Source organism: Sturnus vulgaris, chromosome 9 (genome assembly GCF_052056855.1).
Source record: "Sturnus vulgaris isolate bStuVul1 chromosome 9, bStuVul1.hap1, whole genome shotgun sequence".
In the NCBI taxonomy this organism is placed as follows: Eukaryota; Metazoa; Chordata; class Aves; order Passeriformes; family Sturnidae; genus Sturnus; species Sturnus vulgaris.
The window spans coordinates 24,693,042-24,717,926 of NC_142251.1; the positions used below are offsets into that span (position 1 = coordinate 24,693,042).

The window sequence follows — 24,885 nt, forward strand, 5'->3', positions numbered from 1 at the left end:
CGGGGGAGGAGCCGCGCGGGCCCGGGGCAGCTGTGCCGGGCACGGCCCGAGCCGCCCGCCCGGCCCTGACAGCCGCCGCGGGGCCCGCCGGGGAACGGCCGAGCGGGGTGAGGCGTCCTGTGAGGCGGCGGGGGAGGGAAGGGAAATGGACGTAAGGAAGGGAAAGGAATAGGAGCTGTGTTGGCAGCGCCCCGGGTGCCTTACGGGCCTCCGGGGATTTCCCGTCGCAGGGAGTGAGGCAGGAGGCTGCCGCCCCTCAGCCTCCCGTGGAGAGGCTCCTTCAGAGCCCGGTGCTGCCCGCGCCTCAGAGCGGAGCCGGTGCCGGGCTCCCCTGCTCGGGCCTGGCATCTGTCAGTCGGCTCGCCGGGACCCCGGGTGAAGCTTTCCACAGCTCCCCCGAACTTCCTCTTGCTGTGCGCTGTTTGTGTGGAGGGTGGCGGGGCTGCTGCGGGATGTCACTGTAATTCCTCCATCCTCGGGAGGGGCCGAAGGCGACTGTCACACAGCCGGGACTGCCTTACAGAGTCACAGCTTCAGCTGGCTTGGAACAGCGCTCCACGCCCAACGAGTCCAAGCTGTGCCCGATCCCCAGCGTGTCACCAGCCCGGAGCTCTGAGTGCCACGTCCAATCGTTCCTTGGACACCTCCAGGGATGGCAACTCCAACACCTCCCTGGGCAGCCCCTGCCAATGTCCGATGGTTTTAAAACTTGGTTATACGACTGAGTGTTAAAGGATGCTAGTTCCTCTTTATTTCCTGGTACAAAATAGGTGTCTCTGGGGAGATGGAATCGCTGCCCTTTCTGCTCTACCATTCCCTCAGATGTGAATAATTAACCCTGTTGAGATCTGCTGTGGCTCTGTAATGAGAAAGCAAAAGAACACTATTAAAGTATTTTTCTCTATGCAGTTAAACCTTATTTTTATCTCATCTGGACCTAAAAACTTGACACAAGTAATAAAGACAACCTGCTTTTTTTCATAGGATTTGAAGATGTCTAAAAAGAAGCTGAAGAAACTAGCTGGAAAGGAAGTCTCTTTGGATGGCCAGGATGACAGAGTAGGAGCAGAAATATTACTTTTATTACCTTAATTCAAACTCCTACATTCGAGAGAACATGAATTGTTTAGCAGCCTCGTGGTAGAAAGATGAATCCAATTTAAAAACAGGATCATAAAGAACAGCAGGATGGTTGAGTTGGGCAGATAAATGTATTTTTCTTCAGAGGCTGTGAGTAGTGTGGGTATCAGAAAATAAAGGACTTTTTTATTTTAGTGCATCTTTCTGTTTGAGGAAAGTTGGGTTTAATAGTGGTACTAAAAGTGCTGCTGTTTTCTTGGACTGTTCTGTACCTTGGAACACACATCCTAATTTTCTGATTAACCACATGTTGTACTTCGCAGCATTTTGATGAGTGACTCTCAAATATTTTCTTCTAGCCACTGAGACATAAATTAATGACCAACATTCTCAGCATGTTCTAGCACATACTTGTATCTAGTAAGTCAGGTTTCACTGAATCACTTGTAAAATGCAGGTGCTACAGGAGTTGTCATCTTTCTGGTCTTACTTGTGTGTAGCTTCTTATTATTTTTTTACTGTTTGTGTCTACTTCTGACAAGTGCAAGAAGTGCAATACATAGTTGATAAATTAGTAGTTTAATATATCCACCCTTAAATTTGCTGGATTTTTTTCCCATTGGATTTTGCATGGAGTGTGTATAAAGCAAGAGAGCTTTTACCTGTCTTCTCAAAAATTTTTTGCAAGTGTTAATAAATGAGCATGATTATGGCCTTATAAACTTAATTATTCATGTTGGAAGCTTTCTGATCATAGAGAAAATGTTGTTCAAAGTCAAATGTTTATAAATTAGAAATTAATAACTGAGCAGCTGGAAATGGGTTTATTATCACCAGAAGTTGTCCCAGCAGCATCATGAGCTCCACCTACCCCAAGGAAGTCCCTTCACTTCTTTCCAGCTGGTGGAGACAGCAGGAGGGTGCATGTGACCCCAGGAGGAGCCTTTGGAATTGTCTGTCATTCTGCTTTTTCTGTTGCATTGCTGGTGTTGGTCCTGCAGCTCCAGAACCAACCACAGGCAGAAGTTGTCAGAACTGCCTTTAATTTAGGACTCCCCTGGTTTCTGCAAGCCTTTGATTTTGCATTAAGTGCTCTCTAGTGTGGAATTAAACCAGCTAAGGCCTCCCTAGGTAGCAGAAATTGCTGCAGCAGTGACCTAATGGCCTCACTGAGTCAACGCTCCCCACTTATTGAAGGAGTGAATTATTTGTGAAGGGATGAACCGTCTGGAGCTTCCTTATCCAAAATAATCCATGTGTTACTGTTCGCTGCTGTAACTTCCTACACCCTGCTGAGGTTTTGGGAAAACTGAGTTATATATCCCAGAAGTGTATAAAAACTACATGTGGGACACATGGTTTTATCTGAGTGCCTGTGAATTGATCATGGTAGCAATGTTACTCAGATCTGTAGTTGTCACTGTTGTAGTGGGCCGTGTTGAATCACATTGTAAACATTAAAGAGCTCCATGATTAAATCATTAAGTGCTGCTAAACCATTTGCACCCTTATTTTTGCATGCACATCCTTGGCATCCTTTGATAGTGTCTCTCTAAGCAGCCAAACCACCCAGTTTTGATGTTATCTTATGAAGGTTTTTTTTAACTACAGTTTCCTCTGTAAGCCCCTGATTTTTTTTTACCTTCAGAACTCTGAAGACACAAGATCTTACAAGCACACTGTGAAAGGAGAAACAGAACTTCAGAGGTAAATTCTCAGTCTGTCATTAAATAGAACTACTTAAAAATGTAACAATCACAGACCACTTAATGCTGAACTGAAGATTTTTTCAACCTATTCATCAAATAAAATATGGTGTTTTAACCAGTCTTCCTTTGAATATTTTAAACCTAGTGTATAGTAAATATAATTACTGAGAATTTTCTCTGCTCTTATAAGAAAGTTTCCTAATAATTTTTCATATAATTCATTATTTCCATAGAATGGTGTTGTATTCCCCTCTGTTGTTCCTTTTTCAAGTTCCCCAGTCAGTGCAGGATGAACAGTTTGAAAGCTGTGTGTGTTTTGGCACTGTGTGACCAAGGTGACCATTTAGGTGACATACCTCCTTTATCAGTGAACTGCTATTAAAACTTACCTGTGTGATAAGAAGGAGCTCAGCTGTGTAAGGTATCTCTCAAACCAACAGTGAATGCAGAAAAAGCTTTTTCTCTATTTTCTTAAAGCCAAAATGGCTGTAAGTGGGGAAAGGTAAATCCAAAAAGTGCCATATCAAACTATTTTGAAGTTCGTATTTAAGACTATGGTGCTCATAAATGCTTAGCTCTGTCTCAGTCAAATGCAGGTGCTTTTTTTGTTGCTCTTTTCCATTCTCTGAGCCAAAACATAACATTACTTTCTTTATTATGTTTCTGTAGATCCAAACACGAGAAAGATGGGCAAGAGAAGAAGCGACACCACAAGTCTTGTGCTTTTCACAGTGCGGATGGAAGATCCCAGGAAAAATCTCCAAAGAGAAGCAAAACCCCGGATGGTTCTTCAATTCAAACTGAAAAGCAGAAGAAAATAGTGATCCAATTTAAAGCCAAAGAAATCAAACATGGCAAAACCACCCGCACTCCTGATGTGGTGGCTGCCAGCAAGGAAAGAAGTCGCTTTGATGGAATAGAAGGAAAAAGGCTCTGGCACAGCTTTGAACTTCAGAGGGACAAGGCACTGAAGAAAAAGAGAGAGAAAGCTGAACTCTGTAAACTCAAGCTAAAAGCAGAACAAGCTATGATAGAAAAGTTTAAGTCTTCTGTGCACGAGATACCACATAAAAAGGCAGAGGGCTTAAAAAAACGTAGTGAAGATGTCAGAATTCCCAAAAAGCCACCTGACAGCTCTGCAAGGACTGGGCATAGTGATAGGTCTGCAAATAAGGAGCCAAGTGCATTATCTAGCTTCTGGGAAGAAGAGGAGGAAGAAGAATATAAGGACTTTGCTGTGAAAAAGAGGTACACGAGTAAACACAGATCGTCACACTCCTCATCTGAGACTCCGCCACGATGGGAGTCTCGGAAGCGCAAGAAACACGGCACAGATTCTCCTAAAGCTCCTGAGCGCTCAGGAACTAAAGGGGGAGACTTGGAAGCCACAGCATTGTGTTTTAAGCAGGTAATGAGAGCCCTGTTCTTTGTATTATGTAGATGTTTCAGGATGGTTTCTTAATGGCAGACAGATTTATATGAGCAGACTGTCTTCTTACAGAATCCAGCCAGGTTTCATAGCTAACTAGGTGGATTTTTCTGATCCCAATGTAAACGTTGTTTCCATGTTCCTCAGCTAAATGTTAAACAGACCAGAAGAGTAAAGGTCTTGTATGTTGGGACTGTGTCTGCACAGATGCTTCCACGGCTTTGCTTTGCTGCTGGAGGTGTGGAATACTTCAGTTTAGGTATAAATCAGCTGGTATTTTGTTTTTTTTATTTCATTTTTGAATGAATAAACTGAACCAATGGAAACTTGCTGCCAGAAAGAGCTAGCGGAGTGGTGCCAGGAAAGCTTGGAGTGGATGTGGGACTAAATTGGTGTGTGTGCTGCAGAACTTCCCTTTTATCTGTGATGGGTTTGTTTCTAAGCTCAGGTTGAGGTGCAGAGCCAAACACAAGCTGGATCTTGAGCAGGGGTTTTTTTTGCTGCTGTTCTGGTGTCAATGCCCAGCATCTTTGGAGATTCCAGTTTGTGTTATGGTAATGTGAGCATTTTGTGTGTATGCCAAGAGTTATTACATGCAAAGCTGGGGAGTTCCTTGAGGTTGGAAGGCACCTCTAGAGGTCATCCAGTCCAGCCCACTTGCTCAAGCAGGCTCAGCCAGAGCTGGTTGCCCAGGACAAAGGACAGGGACTCCATAAACTCTCTGGGCAGCCTGGTCAAGCACCTTCAATGTAAAACAAAGTGAGCGGGTTAATGTTTACATGGAATTTGCTGTCTAATCCACTGTTATTTATTTAAAAGAAAGCCATGCAGCTAAGCCCTATTAAAATGATAGTATAGATGCTCATAACTAGAAGTTTATGTTCTCTATTCACCTGGGAATACTCAGTGTTCTCTAAAAAGCCTTCTAAGACCTGTGTTGTTCTTCTGTTCTGCTTGTTTCTAGAATGTTGAGGTCCCGTGCACGTCTGACTCCTACCAGGGAGGTGAGGTCAGAAAGCCTGTGCCTGTCCCCAAGGTGAGTGAGGGACTTGTTTAACACTGTAGTGCTGTATTCCAGAAGTCCTGGCATGGGCATCCCTTGTACCTCAGTATTCCTTGATATTTTGTGACGTTGGTAAGGTCTGTGTTTGTGGTGTTTTTAATTCTCCCTACAGAATTCTGAAGACTTTCCACCCCTTCAAGACAGTCAGAGCGCAGAAACAGACCAAGAGGTTGGTAATACTTTCATTTAACACTTCTGTGTTGTCTTAAAGACCAAGGGCATCGAGGTGGTGTAACTGGACAATTCCATGACCTTTTCTAGTATTTGATATTGTTGAGTCATGATCTACACTTAAATGTGGAGCATTTATTTAAAAAACTAAGCAAACTTGCTGAAGTGCTGCTAATCAGGAACTTCATGAGATACAGAGTGTCTTTCTGTTACCATGTGCAACAAAAAGGCCTTCATAGATGTTCACATACTCCAGCTATCTCATTTTTCATCCTTTTAACTTTTTAGTTGGAGGAGAGGCATGTTTTTTAAGAAGTGCCTGTTAGGAAGCTTGCAGTTTGTGTAGAAAAAAAATATAGCAAAGTTTTTGAATACCATGTAGAAAGGTCATAAATCTTTCTAGGCCATATTTTGGATGTCTTTAGTGGAGCATATGCAGAAGTTCTCATGGATTTACATTTCCTGTACTGACTTAAAATTTTTCAAACATAATTTTGAGGCAATTTTAACAGCTTTAATGCAGAAGTATCATTTTAGGGAATCGTTATGAAGTGATTCCTTCCAGTGGATTGCACACATGCACGTTTTCTCACTGTAGATGCAGATAGTTGAAGACTTGCACATTGCTCGTGTGGAGAAGAGGATGGCCTTGTCTGTAATACAGACCTGTGGAGAACTTACAAGCATGGAGATAGATCTTCCAGAACAGGATTTAAATGTTTCTGCTGGTATGTCATGATTGGATCTGCTTTGCTCTCTAATTGCAACAAGTAATTACAGTTATGGATGGTCTGAGCAGAGAGCACACAACTCATTATTTCTGCTGTTTTCTCTTTTTTCTCCTCTTTTCCCCTAGGGGCTTTTAGTTCTGGTCTGAACATCCTAGTGGTGATTGACACAAATATAATGATTAGTCACCTTGAGTTTGTGAGATCCCTGAAATCTGAGGATATACCAGGTATGTAAATATGTTCTGATGAGTAAGACACTGTAAGAAAAACAGATGTTATAAGAGTTTCAGGCTACCTGAATGAAACCAAGCCCTGGGCTCCTTAAAAAGGAGAATCTGCAGAGGCAGAAGGGACCCTTGAGAGCCTGGTTCTGTGAACCCAAACTTCATCCTAGGGAAACGTCAGCTGAGGAAGCAGAACCTACTGTGCTTATAGCCCATGTACCTGCAGAGAATCATGGCAGATATTCCCAGGAATATGCTTGAATTCTTAGCAGTAAATAAGTCTTAACCCTTTCTAAGAACATAATTTAGGCATTTAACCTCTTACTAGTGGTAACTCTGTTTTCTAGTCTCCTTTTAGCATTTCTTTTTCTAGAAATATAAAACAATTCAAAAATGTGGAGCAGTCAGTCAGTGCTTTGTTGCTGTCCTGGTAAAGGTGGTGGAACAGAGCAATTTCTCAGAAATTTGGAATGCAGACTCTGACTTTAATATCTGCCTCTAATATGCTGGAAAGCTGTTGGTTATTTAATGTTTGCAGGATTAGCATCGTGTGTGTCAGTTCTTGGTAGGCATATCTGGAATCTGTCAGAATGCTTAGGGTGCTTTGATGCTTTCACCTAATGAATATTCTTATTCCAGCCACCTGGGAAATACCTTTCCTTAGGGCCTGAGTCATTTTCAGGAGTGTGTCAGGCTGTATTTCTTCTCCCAGGTTAGGAATGCTGTTGTCTTATGTATACTGAGATGCTTTTTTAGAATATTGCAACATCAGTTTCTGGTTTCTGCACCAGATCCACTATGTTGAGAAGACTGCTGATTCCTGGCTTATTTATTGCAAGCAGATGGTTATTAATGCATTTTTTTCAAAATTCTGTTCTCATCATGTGAATGAGAAAGAAAATGGTTGACGTAAGTATTTGTCATGGGGGGACCAACAGAACAGTTATTAAACTTTTGATTTACTCTATATTTCATATAAAAGCTTTAAAGTTCAGCCCATATTTACCTACAAATAAAACCATGGTCCAGTATCCACACTTCCTGTTCCTGGTTTAGGAATGCTGGTTGGCAATGAACACAAGCCCTTGCTGCTTGTTTTGGCATAGTGACAGCTGTGGTCACTCAGGTGTGTGCAGCCTGGTACTCCAGCTGCTGTTCACCTTGCTGCAACATCTTACAGCAGGTGTGTGCCAAGATAATTGCTGCAAATGTGTGTCATACTGTTTTCAAAGTATTCTGCTGAATAAAATTGTGTCTCCCTTTTGTTTGCCTAGTATTGTCACTTTTCTATGTAATCAGTGTAGTGCCAGATTGAGGTTAGGTTAGAAAGAGGGAAGTCAGCTTTTTCAGCCCTTTTTCAAATGCTAGATTCTCTCGAGCAAGGACTATGGAAACTATTGGCAAAAAGGTGTGAACTTGCATAAATATGATGCTTAAATTGAAAGTTCTCTGTAGTACTGTTGCTCCTGCAAAAACCTTTGTTTATTGGTGGTGGTTTTTTTCCTTCCAGGAGTTGACAGACTTGCATTAATAATTCCCTGGGTCGTCCTGCAAGAGCTGGACAACTTGAAGAAGGGGAAAATGTTGCAGCATGTTCGGGACAAAGCTATCCCTGCAGTGCAGTTCATCTACAAGTGTCTCAAGAACCAAGATTGCAAACTGTGGGGGCAATCCATGCAGCTGGCTTCTCAAAAAATGTGTAAATACATTTGCAATTCATTTATGCTGGATTCACATTCACATTTTATCCTTGCACTTTACCTAGTGGCAGCCTTACAAATCTGATTTTAATGGAGACTTCTTCGCTCTGCTGTTTGCTAATTAAAATGAGCTGATTTCTTACAGCAGCCTTCAGAGCGTGTCTAAGCCTGTGGCATGCAAATGTCTTCACTGTCTATTGTTTTACCAGTTGTTTCTCACTTTCACCTTACACTTGTGTTCTTGTGTGGGGAGTGTTAAATGTACAAAGAGCACCGTGAGTGCACTGAGGTGTTTGTGAGGCTGAGCTGTGCCCACATCCTTCAGCTTTGTGCACTGCCTTTGCAGATGGGCTGAGCGACGAGAACAACGATGACCGTGTCCTGCAGTGCTGCCTGCAGTACCAGAAGCTCTTCCCACAAGCTCTTGTCATCCTCTGCACGTGAGTTCCTGGGTGCCTTTAGATCTCCTGCCACACTGCTTTCAAATCAGGGCTGAAAGAAAGAGCAGTTTCTGAAGTAAGCTCTTGGAAGGGCAATCACCCTCTTAAAAGCTAGAGTAGAAGGATATAATAAATCACTACAATTGGAGATAGAATCACCTTCGTGAGCTTGAGGCTTGAAATAGAATGCAGCTTACTCAATATTCAATTTTAAAACTTGTTAAAGCATAGGTTTCTCAGATTTTATTCTGGTTTCTCATAAAAAATATTACTGAAGTTACAAAATAGAAAAAAATACATGAATTAAGGATTGAGATCCAGTTAGAGACTATCTCTGTTCTCAGCCAGGTGAGCAGAAGTGACAAGAGGTTAATCTTAGAGAGAAGCAGGGCATGGATTTGCTGCTGTTCCTGTTTGTGAGGATAACAGCTGACCTCTGGGCATTGATTCTGAATTTGATATGAGCAGGTGAAGCTACCTTGAAGGACCAATATTCCTTGGCTCTACTTGCCCTGGTCTTGGCTAGAACCAGTTCCTGCACAGTTCAGTGAGTGGGGTTAAAAATCTGGGCACCATTTGGGTTGTGCAAGTTGACACAGTGGCTGCTGAAAATGCTGTTTCAGTCACAGTATTCATAGGGTAGTGATGGTGATTTTAGGTTTCACTGATCAAAACAGGTGGTGACTTCAGAACTACTTTTCATCCAAAAATCCCTTTATCCTCTACCAAGATAAGCAGTGGGAATTTTTAGAAAGTACTAGAGCAGAACCTCAGAGTGGGATTTGGGATAATGATTTGGCCAGCAGAATAGTTAAAAAGGATCTCAACAAGGAGAATTAACTGTAGCCATCATATAAGATAGTACTGTCTTAGAATTATTGCCTGGTTTGCTTTCTGAGATCATAGCAACTAAGCATCACTGCTGTAGTAATTGCAGCTATTGTTTTCTTAAACTTAGACCCTGAAACACTTTTCAGTATGTTTCTAATTTTAACTTAATTTTCCAGTTTAATTTTTTGAACTGCTTCTAATTGCTTGAGAAAGAACTTTGTCTATATAATGGTTTGCAAATTAAATTCTCCAAATACAGATTTTTTTCAGTGTGCTTCTTTTATTCCTTTTTTGAAATCAAGTAATTCTTTTCTAGGGATGATAAAAATTTGTGTAATAAAGCCATTGTGAGTGAGGTCAAGGCATTCTGCAAAGCTGATCTGATCACTGCTCTGCAGAATGTGAGTGCAAACAGGCCCCAGAGCTCAGAGGAGCTGCAGCAGTCAAAGCAGGGTGAGTCTGTGGAATATGCTGGTTTGTGCATGTGTAAAAATTAGTGGGGTAGGGGAAGAACAGTTGGTATTACACCTTCAGTTTTCCTATGCTTGAATCTTTAGGAATGTTTCATTTTCAGGGAAGATTTTTTCAAAGGTTTTCTGGAAGTTCAAGGTGTTAATTAAGCCATCTGTCTCAGAGTTCTAGGAAATTCAATTGCAATGTATTTTTAATTTAGGTGAGAAAAACACTGCATTGATTTCCTGTGTTTAGAATAATTTAAAAGGTGCCCTGAACTTTTTGGGGCTGAAGGAAGTTTTTTCATTTTTCCAAAGATACAGGTACAGCTTGCAGAGCTCAGAAGTGATCCTCTTGTGCTTGCTGATAACCCTGCTGGCTGTTTATGATCTAAGTTATTTAAGGAAAAAAGAAACGTGGAGTAAGATCACTAATGAGTAATACTCTGGGGAAATTAACCTTCTTGGTTAGTAGCTCTTAATTAAAAATATGCACAGTACAAGTGGGTATAACTAGAAATACTTGAAACTTAATTAGGTGTAGTGGGTGTAGTGCATCTCCTTTGTAAACTAAAGTGCAGTCTGTCTTTATTTATGGGGACAAGTTCTTCATGTACCATCAACATGAATTAGATATAAACCCAGTTTCAATAAATACCTTTTGTGCCATTGGTTTGACAGATACAGAATTTGGGAAGACAAGACACAGTGCTGGTTTTACTGGACAATTCCCAATTGTGCTTCCAGACCTTGAAAGGAACTTAGGAGAAGCTTTGTCTTGTATTTTGGAGACTGAAATGAAACTTGCATTTGGAAACCTGTGGATGGAGGTGATTTCTTACATCATATCATCTTGCTTGATATTTGGATGATTTAGAGGTTTGAATGTCACTGATATTTTATTGCTATTATTATCTGTGCCAAGCCAAACCCAAGTCATCCAGGTCCATGATATCACTGACACAGCTCAGTGCCCACTTCTAATATTTCATTTTATAGCAAGATTATCCTGTTTGACCACTAGTGTGCAACATGTGCAGTATTTTAATGGCACAGTGACAGAATTGCTGGTTTCTCAGTGTGAAGTTTCAGAATTCTTTTTATTAGTGGCATTAAAATTCTATTTCAGCTTTTCTGGTCAAGTAAATTCCTGCACTATAAATACATCCTGCAAGAAATAATTCCATCATGTTCTGTAGAATATTGGGGAATTTGTTGTAGGCATTTCTTCCCCACCAGAGCAGATGTGGATAAAACTGTTCACAGCTAAATTGATTCCAGTGCAGATACAGAATGACAAGGGTACTAATGAGAACCTCTAAACATGCTTGGAAAAGTACTGTTTGCAGAAGATAAATACCCATGTACAAGGCACTTTCAGATCGTCCATGCTTTACTTCAGATTCCATTTTATAGCTGGTGGGGGGTTGTTAAAAATTTAAAATTAATGCAGATAAGCCTCTGGCTTTAAAAATCCCCCAAAATCGTGGGATGACTGTTGTTTCCCAAGTTGCTCTGATTAGCTGCTAAGCTTTTAATCACTTCTCTATTCACTTGGTTAATTTCTTTTAACATCTCTTCAAACACTTGATAGTAGTGAAATCTCAATTTTTGTTCAGTACACGTTTTACTTCATGTATAAATAGTCACAGTGTTTATTTTTACTTTGTAACAGTACTGGAAAATCAAAGGCATATTTACTGTTGCTCTTTTTGTTCTTCTTACTGTTGGCTTTTGTGCACAAGTAACTCATTAGATCAGTTTTGAGATGAATCAAAAGTATTAAGAGTTTTTGAGGAATGGGGAACCACAAATCATGAGACTGATTGTGTATTGCTTCTGAATGAGCATCACTGTTTAACCCATGGTGCTGCTGAATCAAATCTTTATTAATAGATTCATTTGTTTAAATCTGGACATGGTCTTAGTTCTGAGGAATCACTGAAATTCTCCCTGAGCAGTCACAAATCATCACATTCTTGAAGAACAGAGCAGTTGTAGAACATATAGGAATATGTCTAAATTAAAATCAGGTTTTGAATTTATAACATATTCTCTTCCAGATCTTGTATCTGAAGCCACCGTGGACCTTAGCAAACCTGCTGAAATGTTACAAAAAACACTGGATGGCTGTTTTTGGTTATGTGGTGCCAAGGAGTTTACTTTCAACCATTGAATGTCTTTCTAAACACCTTTATGCAGGTAACAGTCCCTGAGAAAGCTAATTGTAAACTTGTAAAAAGCCTCCCTGTTCAGGTTTGAGTTATAGAACTGACTGTGTATTAGTAGTCACCAAAGTCTCTGAATTATTTTTAAAAATCAAATAATCCTTTTCCCTCCTTTGCCCCCATGTTACATGTGACCAAATGATCTGCATTTGCCAAAAAATTATGGAGGAACAAAGGATATTTAATGTGGTATGTGAGGGCAGGGAGGTTTGTTTTAAAAAGAAGTCAACCAAAAAAAAAAAAACAAAACCAAAACCTTCCATTTGTTTAAGGATGTCTTTGAGCATTTGATTTTGACAGACAGACCTGGTGAACTCCCCCAGAGGGTGGAGGGCACTGCCCAGGCTCCCCAGGGAATGGGCACAGCCCCAAGGCTGCCAGAGCTCCAGGAGTGTTTGGACAACGCTCCCAGGGATGCACAGGGTGGGAGTGTTGGGGTGTCTGTGCATGGCCAGGGTTTGGACTCCATGATCCTGGTGGGTCTCTTCCCACTCAGGATATTCTGTGATTTCCTTGGTTCTAGCTCTTTGTGATATTGCTGTTCTGCAGAATTATTTTAGATATGCCAGTTGATCCTCATGCAAGATCCCAGGATAAATTTGGAAGACTTGCTTAAGGAGTGAGCAGTCTCACTCTTGTTTCTCTGAGATTGTTGTACCTGATGCTTCTGAACTATTTTCCTTGGCTTTTCATGGGCTTCTGTTAATCTAGGTATTTGAATATTAAATTTGCCTGCCAAGATTGTTAAATCCTAACTTATTTTTTTTCTCCCTCTTATATTAATGTCTAAACATCAGATAAACCATTAGACTCCTCAACAGTGCATGTCTTGCTCCAGGAATCCAAAAAATTGCTCCATGCTTTCAGCTGCAGGTCAGACTACAACGGTGTCCTGCCCCAGGCTTATGCTGAAGTGACAAAACTGTGTGAGACCTTTGGGCAGGTAAGGGCAACTTTGGTATTTGTTCACCTCACCCCATCCTCAAGTTGTTCCACGTTCCAAACCTGGTTTAGATTTCTTGATTATTCCCATCATTTCCACTGATTGCTCCAGGAAATGTTGCTGGGGTATTTTCTAAATGAAGAAACCCCAACTTTTATTTTCATGCAGTGAATATCTGCTGATACTTTTTTTTTCTCTAATACAAATGTGTTAGTATTGGAAGGGTTACTTAAAATCATTATTTTGTCTTACTTTTCTATTGCATTTCTCTCTGATGGGTCTTGGAAATTAAACTTGCTGTTTCTCCTTCTGACATGTGTCCCAGACTGCTGTTCTTAAGTATGTTATTTCAGCTTTCACTGTCTTTGTAGCTGAAGAAGGGGTTCCCTTGTATCACGTGGATTATGATGGTTGCTGGGGGTTATCTTGACACCTTTTGTGTTCTCGGAAGTTGATCTTCACTCCCAGCTCAACTCTGAGTTGCTGTGGAGGAAATTCCAATTATTTTGGTTTATAGTTACAGTCAGTTCTGTGTGTAATGGCTTAAAAACTGGAGTCATGGGTATAGATGAAATATTTGGATTTATGAGAAAGAAGATAGGTCAGAACAGCTGTAAAGAGTTATTGGTGTCTTTGGAAAAGGCAGAAGGGGAAAGAAAGAAGGTGAGGAATCACCTGTGCAGGGACCTCTGTGTGATGCAGTCAGCCCTGAAACTGCAGTTCTGCTGTCATGAGAATCAGGCTCTGTCTGAAAGCTTGTCAGGGAAGGAAATTTCTCCCTGTCAGGATGGTGAGGCCCTGGCACAGGGTGCCCAAAGTAGCTGTGACTGCCCTTGGATCCCTGGCAGTGTCCAAGGCCAGACTGGACAGAGCTTGGAGCAAGCTGGGACAGTGGAAGGTGTCCCTGCCCATGCCAGGGGGTGGAACTGAATGGGCTTTAAGATTCCTTCCAGCCCAAATCATTGAGAGAGGCTTTGGATGCAGAGACTGTAACCAAGGTGACTCAGAGTTCAGCCTTAATTCATTGAGTATTGCCTTAAAAAAATCTGTAGAAGTGTGTAGATTCTGGTTTTCTGAAGTTAGGAACCAAATACATTGATTATTTGTTTGCTGAACTGTTTTATAAGGTGAGGTCAGAGAGTGAGCAGGATTTATCAGAAGACATCATGGTTCTTTCAGAAAATGCTGCGTGTGAAAAAATGGAAGCCACGATGCCCAATCTGCAAAGCACTGAGGAAAAAGAGCTACATCCCAGCTTTCATGTGACTCAGGAAAACAGACACCAGGAAATCTGGTCAGTCCTGGAAGGTGTTTGGAACACCATGAACTTGTACAGGTACAGCTTGCTCAAGGGGCTCAGAGCTAACGCATAACCTTAGATAACTTTCAAACAAGCACATTTTAGAAACTGTGCTTTTTTACTCCATAATTAATCTAAATTGACCCCCAAAAAAAATTTAAAAAAAATCACACAACCTGTCACACCAAAGTTGGGAGCATGTGAATTTTTAAGTCAGTCTGCTACTCTTTTTCTATGCAGCAGCTGAAATGAGTTGCCCTGGAAAATAAAGTTGGAAACTCCACAAGTGTGAGACATCCACAAAAATCTTGTGTTTATCTATAAAGTAGCATCTGAGATCTTAATTTTCTTGCGGTTATTTTCTTTCCAAACCCAATGGAGGTCTACTGGCTTATGCCAAATTCTATATCCTATTTTAAAATCTTGAAAATCAATTTAAAATAGAAAACATTTTGTTGTTGAGCAAAATTCTTCACGTTCTGAATGCAGAATCTATTGAATTTCCTTTCTCATGTAAACTCAGAATTGCAGGAAATTACCTTCTCTTCCTTCTAGATCTTTTACCATTGCTTTTATTTTGGTTATTTTAAAAAAATCTGATGTAAACTCCCTGTGATGCCATATCTTTTGATAAAATCCAAATAGGCACTGTGTTTTCTTTTTGTTGTCTTAGTCTAGAATCTTTTCCAAGGAGGGGCTGTGAGCCAGCCAAAGGGACTCCATTTCTGGTGGTCTGTAAGGACTCACCTAATCAGCAGTGATAACTCCATTTCTGCATTGCCATTTATTCTGAGACTGTTTTAGATAGTGGGATTTATATTTGACCTTTCTGTTTTAATAAACAAAATACAAGCACAAAACGGACGCTGGGTTTCTCTGAATTCCGAGCTTTTTTTATTAACTGCTTTTCTGTCTCTTTATTTCTTTTGAATTTCAGTATTGAGCTATTCCAGAAGCTGGACCCCAGTGCAGTGACCATGGCTGCCAAGGCCTCGTTTGAGGAGGCTTTTTTGGGGCTGCAGAAGCTGTTGGCAGCAGTGAAGGACATCCGTGAGGGCATTGGCAGGTGAGCACTGCAGCTGGGCACAAAATGTGTGACGGGCTCCTGAAGCCACAAAAGTTTGAAATATTTCAGCACCAAACCACGCTTTATTCATGTGCTTGGTGACATGATTTGCAGTAAAAATCCTACTGTCAGGGCTGCCTTGAACCATTGGTAGCAAAAGATCATGAAAGTATTGCAGACATGGAGATCTCTTGTTGGAAATTGCCTTCTGTGTCTGGGATTTGTTTTCCAGTGTTTGACCAGTGTCACCTCTGCCAGGTGTAACTGAAGCTGTTAATGATCAATGATTATGATTAATACATCAGTTCTGATGGCAGGAACTTTGAATAATTCAGGGCATTTGTGTTTCAAATGTGAGGCCCACTCAGATAGGGGCAAAGCTCCAATAGAGTGAAGGATATAAAGTTTTGGGGCTTTGCTGTTCTAAGTTCGAGTGTTCTTCATGACAGCCGTAACAACGACAATCAGCTGCATTCTTTCTTTAGGCAGGATAATATTCCCTCTGTCTTTACAGAGCCACAGAATCCCAGCATGGTTTTTTGAGTTGGGAGGGACCTTACATCCCATCCAGTGCCACCCCTGCCATGGGCAAGGAACACCTTCCACTGTCCCAGGTTACTCCAAGCCCCATCCAGCCTGGCCTTGGACACTTCCAGGGATCCAGGGGCAGCCACAGCTTCTCTGGGCACCCTGTGCCAGGGCCTCTCCACCCTCACAGGGAACAATTCCTTCCCAGTATCCTGTCTAAGCCTGCCCTCTGGCAGGGGTGCCCCAGCCCTCTGCCCTTTGTTTTACAGTACAAAAATTGGAAGTTTCAGGAAGAATAAGGAATCTCCTGTGTCGTCTTGGCTTAGTCCTTTTTTCATAGCAGTGAAATATAACTCATTCAAAGAATTACATTCTCTCTTTCAAACATAAATAATCAAAATATATAAAATTAGAAGCAGAAAAATATGGGTAGAAACATGAGCTTGAGCAGCTGAGTGCTGATGGATTCACTTTATTGCTGGTGGGTCTTTTCCCTCTAAGGAAATTGTTTCAATAAAGCAGGTTACTGCTAAACTTTGATCTCTTCATTCCAATGCTTACGTTTTTGCAACAGATCCTGGGGTATCTGTTTATAGATGTGGTGGATGGGATTAAATGGGAATATGGAATATTCAGGGTAGTTCTTTTTGTGTTGCAGAGATGTTTCATTGGGAACTGTTGGTTTTCTTTGTGTGGGAGAGCTCTGTGAAAATAAAAACTCCTCAAGTACACAGGTTGATTGTTGGAATGGAGTAGTTTTCCTGGACACTTTGGAAGTGCCTGCTCAGACGTGCAAATTTGCAGTAGGTGGCATCGTGGAGCAAGAAATGGAGAGAATTTGCCCCAAACATGCACTGCATTGGCCTTGAGTGGAGGGATTTAAGGGAGTTGGAGAGTTCTGAGGAGCTTTTCCAGAGAACCATGTTAATGTCTCATTGCATTTTTATGAATATTACAGAGTATTAAAGCAAAAATTCAGAAGTTTTCGTAGAGTCAGAATGGTTGGGGTTGGAAGGGACCTTAAAGCTCATCTTGTTCCATCCCCTGCCATGGGCAGAGACACTTCACTTTCATTTTGCTCTAAAACTGACCTTGCAGTGTATTTATTTTTCTTGATTTTTGAAAAAGTGCCTCTCAGTGACTTAATCTAATGACATGATTGCAGAAAAGGAGGCACTGGAGAAAAAATAGTGAGAAAGTTCTGGCTTGAATATTTGGAGCTAACACAACTTTTAGTAATAAAATACAGTTGACTCTGTGGTACCTTCTGGCTCTTGCTGTCCAGAACAAAGAAGAGAAAAAATATCTTGTGGAAGTTTGTAAATTATATTGAAAGTTCAACTGCATTAAAAGTTTAGATTTTTCAGATTGTTAAAAACAATTAGAAAAACATGATGATGCTTTTTGAGATAAATCCAGTGAAACCCTTAATCATAAAAAAAATACTACACCAGTGGCACTACCCCAGCTATTCAGGCTTGATGGCCAGGACATGTTAATGACAAATACAGATACAGAAAAGGGGAAAAAAAACAAAACTTGTTTCATGGAAGATGTGTCAGGAACAGCTTTTGGCACATTACCCTATTCTGGTAAGCTTTGTGACACTGTGCAGGTTTTTTATTTTATCTTGGTTTCTTCCTCTAACAGCATTGGTAGCTGAGTGGTGTTTGTATTGCACAATTCTGTGTGCCAGCAATGACAGCCTTCAGCTCTGAAATTAAGAATAATCAGTACAGTTAGCATATTTTAACTATATACCTTTACTATTGGTAATGAACAAATGGTATGAAACTTCTGAAATTTAAGCATCCAGTAAAATTGTGAAACCATTACATGATTTTAAATAATTTTGGATTGAGGATTTGTGAGTGTTCTCACTGGTATTTTATATTAGTATTTGAGTTGGGTATTACTTGGAACCAGTTAATTGGGGCACCTTATTTAAGGTCTCTTACATTAACTCTTTAAAATAGGGGTTTGGATTAGCTTATATTTGCTCCCAGCTGAATAGAACTTGTGATTGCAAGCTTTTATATGCAGCCCTAGGGAACTGGACATTGTCTTCATGTTTCCTGCCAAGTTTCTTTTAGATAAGAAATCCTTGTTCTTAGAAAAGAAAGAAAATTCGGTCTTTGGTGAATTGATACACTTATTTCAAGTTGGATTTTTTCTTTTCATCTGTTGGCTAAAAAAGAATTTTTTTGTTCATATGCCAGTTTTAAAATCACTCACAGCTTATAGCATATACACTTAGATACAAGGCCTCCTAAATATTTATACTAATATGCTGTCACCTGTAAAAATATTGGTCTGTTACTGACTGCATAAGGAGTCTGGATTCTGCTTTTCTAATATTTTATCTAAATAGAATTTCTCTCACACTCCAATGGGTTTGGAAAAATGTGGTTTAGTCAAGGGCTGAATAAACATTTGTAAATTAAAAGTGTAATTTCTAACGATTTCAGTAGTGCAGGAGAATCTTACTATATCAGAACTGATCACTGAATTTAAATAAATTAAAAACAATTCTGCAGTTTTACTAGTTTTAGTACAGAATTTCACAGATGTAGAGAAACTGTGTCCTCTTTATTTTCTCAGCTGGTCAGTGGAGGAATTGAGGTTTCTTTTCCTTGGTGTCTCATTAGAGAATTGTCTTCATTCCCTTAGGCTCCTGTGGCAGTTAATAATTTCTGCCATAAAATCCCAATAAAGTCTCTAGATGAGAGCTCTGCCTTTAATCTTGCCCTGCACACAAGTCTCTTTCTGGAAGTAAAATGGAGATTAGCTCCCTGTTGAGAAAGTATCAGACATTCCAATCACTACTTGTTTGATCTTCATGGTTTTATGCATTTAATTGAAACCTGAAACTGAACTTACCTGCGGCCTTCTCTGCTGCCAGGCCCAAATTGAAATGTTCTGTTGTGCCAATTTTAATGACAACTGTAAGAAATAAAGCTCCAGTAGAGCTGGAAGTGGGCAGCACTCCCCAGGGGCAGGGCAGAGGTGCTGGGCAGCTGCTCAGCCGTGGTGCCTTTAGAGCACTCTGAGAAGCCAAAAGGTTTCAAACACGGGGTGGTAAAATTGCTGATTTAGGGGAAGTTCTCTAGACACAGAGACATAGTCCTGTAGTTGAGGCAGACGTTTTATCACTGAAAATCTTCCATGGAAATGAGGGCAACTTGATTAAATGAAGTAATGGAGGCAGAGTCAATGCTCATACAGACAGGTCCAGATTTCCCAGTGTATGCCTTCTCTTAAAATGTCCATTTTCCATAGCACAGGGTGGTGGCTGTAGGTGATGAAAGAAAGGAACATGCAGTGACTGAAAGCAGTAGGGAGCAGTGGTGCTGAGAAATCGTTGCTCTGTAGGCAGGAATGTGTCAGTTTTGTACAGAAGAATGTATTCCCAGACTGGAGCTGGTATTGCAGCCCCTATTGAGCTGCAGACAGCGCCAGGCTGTTTCATAAATGCTGACCTGTTGGGAATCTGTGGGGGAAGTTATGGTGCAGGCTCTTCCCTCAGCAGCTTCCCAGAGCTCTGTGTGGAGTGAGGACTCTCCCCTCAAAACAACAAATCTCTTTTATTTGGAGCTGCCTGTAAAACTTGGAGCCAAAAGTCTGACTTCTCATTCCACAGTACAAACCCAGAAACCATTGGCATCGTCCAAGCAAAGGCCATAAAATGAGGGACAGGATTTAACATTAAGTTACTTGGATGATTAATTACACAATTCGGGTTTTTTTCCCCAAAGAGCTGGAGGCACAGTGTGTTTGTCCATGCACCTGAGGTTTTGCAGGGATACACTTGAGTGTGTTCTCTCCATCCTTCCTCTGGAGAGCTCCCATGGCCAGGTTTTCCACCAGCAGCTCCATCACTTATCCATGTATGTCCTTGGCACAGCAGGAAGAATGGGGATGGACAGATTTTTCCCCAGCATTTTGTGATGGCCTTGGGATGAGGTTATTTGTAACACCTTAGCTTTTATGTCATGTCCACTTGTGCATCCAGGCTGATAGCAGCAGCCATCCCTGGATTGGAGGGAATGATTCCATGAGGAGTCAGCCTCTCCCAGGCTTGGGATGCTCCACTCCTGCTGATGAAGGTGCTGGGTGTGAGAGGCAGGGCTGGATAGGCTGGAGCTGCTGGGGAATGGGAGCTGCTGGGTGGGAATGGGAGCTGCTGGGTGGGAATGGGAGCTGCTGGGTGGGAATGGGAGCTGCTGGGGGAATGGGAGCTGCTGGGGGAATGGGAGCTGCTGGGCAGTTCCAGCTCCCAGGATTCTCAGCGTTTCCATGGAGGGTTGCTGGCAGCTTTTCCCTGCCGGGCTTTTCCACTGTCAAAGCCAATTGTCGCTGAGGTGCCCCGGGAAGGCTGTGAGGTGTTTTTAGGCAGAACAGCCAGTTGGTTCCCTTCCTGACTCATAGTTGGCAGGTTTAAGGCAAACATTTTGGGTACTGCTTCTTAGGAAGGGGGGGAAAGAATGTGTGACTAATTTTTGGTGATAATTCCTATGAAAGATGGTGAGAAAGAGCAGCAGACACTCCAGTTACAATAAATCCTGTGCTGTGTCATGATCTTCCAGCCTGCTTCAAACATAGGATCCTTTAACTTGGAGTTTTAAGCTTATTCTGTTACTTTCCTGTTTTTTTTTCAATTCCTAATTAATTCATTTATAAATGAAGCTTACAGCTTGCAAGAGGAGAATTTGGGCACTTTCCCATGGGAAAGTAAATAGAGCTTTCCCCAAAAGATTTTTGTCTTTTTCCAAGTCCAGTCATTATCTTAATTATGATTTAACTATTTAAGACTTAAAAATCACAATTTTATCAGTATTTCTTAGTATATATAAGGTGTTACTTGTATTTAAATGTTGATTTTATGGTACATTTTGCAGCATTTATGAGGGTTCTTCTTTTCCTGGTAAATGCAAATGAAGTTACACTGAGGTGGAACTGAATTGTAACTGCCCAAATAGATGGGGGTAATTAATTTTGTTAAAAACCAACTTCTTTATTGGATCAGGTTCAGAGCCTTGTGGAAAAGGGTGTCCATCAAGGTGCTTCATTAAAGCCATCTCTCTTCAGCTGCCACATCCCATTGGCCCTTGGCAGTATTGGGTGGGAATTGGTGGTTATTAGAAGTAGCAAAAAATGGAAGTGAGTTGCAGTATTTGGGCTGCACGTGGGAACCTGGAGGGAATGAGTTAAAGCTGGGCTGGGAATGTTGTGTATCCTGGGAAGCTTTGCTGGGGTTCTGCATGAGCCCATGGGCCTCACTGGTGAGCACCAAAGGGCTTCCAATTAGTGCTGGGTTTCCTCCCTCCTCATACAGGAATGGCTCACAAAAACATGGAGGGAATTTTTAATTAGAAAAAGCCTCCAGAAAAGTCCTCACAGAAATAATAAGCTCTTTAATTCTGTTAGAGTAGTGGAAGGGAAAATTCTTCAAAGTTCATGATTTCCTTTTTGTTCAAGTAATTTTTTTCCCTTGAAGATTTCTGACTTCTTTTAACTCTTTCATAGACTCCTTTTCTACTTGCTTGAAAGTCTCCCCAAATTTTTCTTTTTCAGAATTTTGACCCCAACCAGCAGTTTCCAAGATATTTGGACCCTGTATAGCTTCCTCAGAAGACATGAGGTATGACATTGGTGCTTGATCACTTCACATACAGCTTTTATTTTAAGTACCTCTGAGGTAATGTCTCATCACTGTATTTCCATTAATAATTTTCATTCTTTGCTCTTATTTATTAGTTGTTGAACATAAAGATAGATTTTGGTAGGATTTCAACAGATATTTGAGTTATTTCTGTGATTTGCTGAGCACTCACTTGGTGTGAATGACTTCTTGTTAAGAGTAAAAAGTCTTGAAATGAATGTTTTTAGTAGAATATGTCTGTTTAATATGTTACATATTTCAGGCCTGCAGTGCTCTGCTATGCAAGGAAATATATTTGGGGTTTGGGCCTTCACATATGTTTTTGGAATTGATGCAAGTCAGAGCTTATTTCATTTGAGTTACACATATATCTATGTATATATGTAAATAAAGAGGGGAGGAAGAATTATTGAAGGTCTTTTAGATTTATGCAGAAGTGGTTAGAAAATGGAGCTGGAATTCATAATACTAGATTTTATTACAAGATACAGGATGACTTTTTTAATGGACTGTTTCAACTTGAGAGCCTGTTAGGGAATACATGAGCTGTATCTGCTATTCCTATATATGTATAATTGTAGCAAACATGTGCTACTTGATAATTGACTATATTATTTCTTCTTTGTTTTAGATCAATAACAGTCTGAAATTCAGTGCTGAGGAGCTGTATGAGTGTGTTTCACAGGAGCTGTACAGGTGAGTCAGTTACTGCCCCCATCGGGGGGGTTGAGGCAGCTTTTTCACCTGTATTAACCAAGGTACCATGACAGGAATCATCTGGATCAATAAAAATCCCCCTTTGTAGGAACAGTGTAGGGAAAATAAATGGGGAATTTTTAAAATTACCTTTTTAATTTTAATGCCCAATTAACACAGAGCAGGAGAGGACAGAAATTAAATTGGAGATAAGGCATCAGTGCCTACATGATGATTTTAAGCTGTTGGAGGTGAGGTGTTGATCCCTCTTCCTCTGCCAGTGGTTTCTGGCTCATTTCTGTATGAATTTGTGTCAGTTTGTGAAGGTTTTGTGAATCCAGGCTCAGGGAGGTTTCTAAAATGTGATTGTGGATTTTTAATAATTCTGAGCTGGCTAATAAAGGACAGGTAGCTGGTTTGTGCTGTTGTGTGAATATGAATGAGCTGTCCCTGGCCAGGATCAGCTGAGTGAAAGGCTGGAGGGTGAATGACTCTAAAAAGCTTCCCTTTGCCTGGATTGATTCTGCATCCTTGAACCTTCTGTGAAGTTCAGTATCAGATTGCAAGATCAGGGGGCAGTTACTCGAAGAGGGAGATATTCTATATTTGTATCAGGAATAAAAAGCAGTTTAAAAGCTTCACTCCCACAGGTTGATGGCTCTAGACCTGTATTGATAGAGGCATAAAGAAAACAGTGTGTGGAAATCTTTGTTCAGCAGAGTAAAGTACTTTGGAGACTGCCCTGGCAGCCCTCAGGCTGTGCTTGGGAAACTCAGTGATTGGGGTTTTCTTCCTTTGTTGAGGAGCAGCTTTTAAATGGACTTTTGAGAAAGAATCAGTCTCTCCAGAAGGTGGATGTCAGTGACCTCTCCTGCCAATTGTTCCACTTTACCTGCCCTCGAAGGGAACAGGAGCCCTGCCTGTGGCAGCTGTGGGCTGGCTATTATAAGGAGCTCATATGAAATCCTCAGATTTCGCAGCTCTAGTGCAAAAGTCACTGCTTTTGCAGTACAAAATTAATAGCGCCCGAGTTTGATGTAAACGTCCTTGAAAATGTAAGGAGTATTTGTAAAGATTCCTGTTGTGCTGTGTCCTGCTAACCTTTCTGTTCTGTCTCCCAGGGAGAGGCTGGAAGTGGGCTGCTGCCAGCTGGCACAGCTGGAGCAGATGCTGGAGCAGTGCCAGGCATCCATCCACAGGGAGGCCGAGAGCCGGGGCTGGCTCTGACTCGGGCTCAGCCGCATGAGCTCCACCTCCTCAGGGGGAGGAGAGGGAAGTGCTCGAGGAGCCAAAAACCTGCCGGCTTTTCTTCTCAAAGGTGCTGGTTTGGCTTGGAGTTGAAGGGAAAACACAGTTCCACGTGGACATTAAATGTCGGGATTTCTGCTGAGAATTCTATTCCCTATTAGCATGTTGTCTTGAGTGAGGGTGGAGAGCCATGGATACCCAGGAGAAGCAGGGCTGGTTTGGGATGCAGCAGCTGTGCTGTGAGGATCCAGCACTCCTGGGAGGAGCTGAGTTGTATAGGAAAAGCCCTGTTTGTTTTACTGGTACTTCACAAGTCACATGTGAGAGAAAGGAATCTGTTGTGTCATCTGGGACTCGGAGGTCAGGAAGTAGCTATTGGAAATCTGCTAGCAGTGCTCTTGGGGAAACTTCTTACCCTGCTCTTGCCACATCCTCCTGGAAGGTGGGCCTGGTAGTCCCTGCTCTCCAGGTGACATCCCTCTCTGGCTGTACTGTTGGTTGCTTTCTAGAACTGCTTTAAGTACATGAAACTTTCCAAAAGCCATTTTCTAAGGCCTTTAACACTACCTCTTCTTGTATGTATTTGTACAGAGATCAGCTGACTGGCAAAGTCCTGAAGTGTCTATTTTGATATTAACTTTTGGATATATTTGTAAATTCTTGATTGTAAAAATGTAATTTATTGTTACATTAAACAGTGGTTAATTCTCTACTCTGCCAGTACCTGTGGATGCAAATGCAGCACAGTTCTGCCCAGGCTCCATGCCAGGGACTGGGGTGGAATTCCTGTTGAAGTCGGTGGCTGTGCAGGGCTGTTTCCATGGGGGTTCTCCAGCCCATGGGAACAGGGTGGGGACACTGGCTCCAAGGGGCTGATGGGGACACGTCGTGTCCCGACCCTGGCCCAGCTGCAGCATACACTGGCCATGCTCTGGGGGCAGCTGGCTGGGAGGGTCTTTTGCTCCCCACTCTCTTTCTGGTTTTTCTCTGCTCAGCTGGACCAGCTTCACAGCCTGCAGGGAGCCAGGGAATTTCCTGAGCCTGGTGTGTTTTCCTCCTCCCTTGGGAAGCTGGAGCAGCCAGCTCCTGCCCCACTGCACAGGACCTGGCCTAGTGCCAGCACCAGTGTGGCATCCCTAAAGCTGCCCAGGTGAAGGGGTAGCTCCAGGTGCAGCTTTGCACCCGTGTTGTGCATCTGCAAGTTTGTGTGGCCTGTCCCCCTGGCCCTGTGGGGCACCATCCAGCCCTGCAGAGAGGTTTCTGTACACAGCTCCTGGACACTCCCCAGGGGTTGTGGTGCTCTGGGACCCCAGAGCCTCCAGCAGCAAGCCTGCCTCTCCCCTGCAGGCATGAGGGACACGGGACACTCCAGCCCCTGCCCCTC

General features: G+C 41.9%; 1 protein-coding gene across 4 annotated transcripts; it reads left to right on the forward strand.

The window, feature by feature from the left end:
- Window positions 1-17: 17 nt before the first annotated feature.
- On the forward strand, window positions 18-24,213 carry SWT1 (SWT1 RNA endoribonuclease homolog). Of its 4 annotated transcripts, none has more exons than XR_015805509.1 (19): window positions 19-107; window positions 985-1,059; window positions 2,729-2,787; window positions 3,459-4,197; window positions 5,183-5,254; window positions 5,394-5,450; window positions 6,051-6,180; window positions 6,309-6,410; window positions 7,918-8,106; window positions 8,454-8,547; window positions 9,695-9,831; window positions 10,512-10,660; window positions 11,894-12,032; window positions 12,856-13,001; window positions 14,181-14,337; window positions 15,239-15,367; window positions 21,470-21,536; window positions 22,189-22,253; window positions 23,375-24,213. XR_015805509.1 is itself a non-coding variant. In XM_014886734.2 (19 exons), exons 2-19 carry the CDS (start codon window positions 994-996, stop codon window positions 23,478-23,480), a joined length of 2,613 nt encoding a protein of 870 aa, XP_014742220.2. In that variant the 5' UTR covers window positions 20-107; window positions 985-993; the 3' UTR covers window positions 23,481-24,213. The 4 variants fall into 4 exon arrangements, 3 of the variants coding, with proteins under 3 accessions (XP_014742222.2, XP_014742220.2, XP_014742218.2); XM_014886734.2 differs by having other exon boundaries at window positions 20-107; window positions 14,129-14,295; XM_014886732.2 differs by having other exon boundaries at window positions 23-107; window positions 14,129-14,337.
- The last annotated feature ends 672 nt before the right edge of the window (window positions 24,214-24,885 follow it).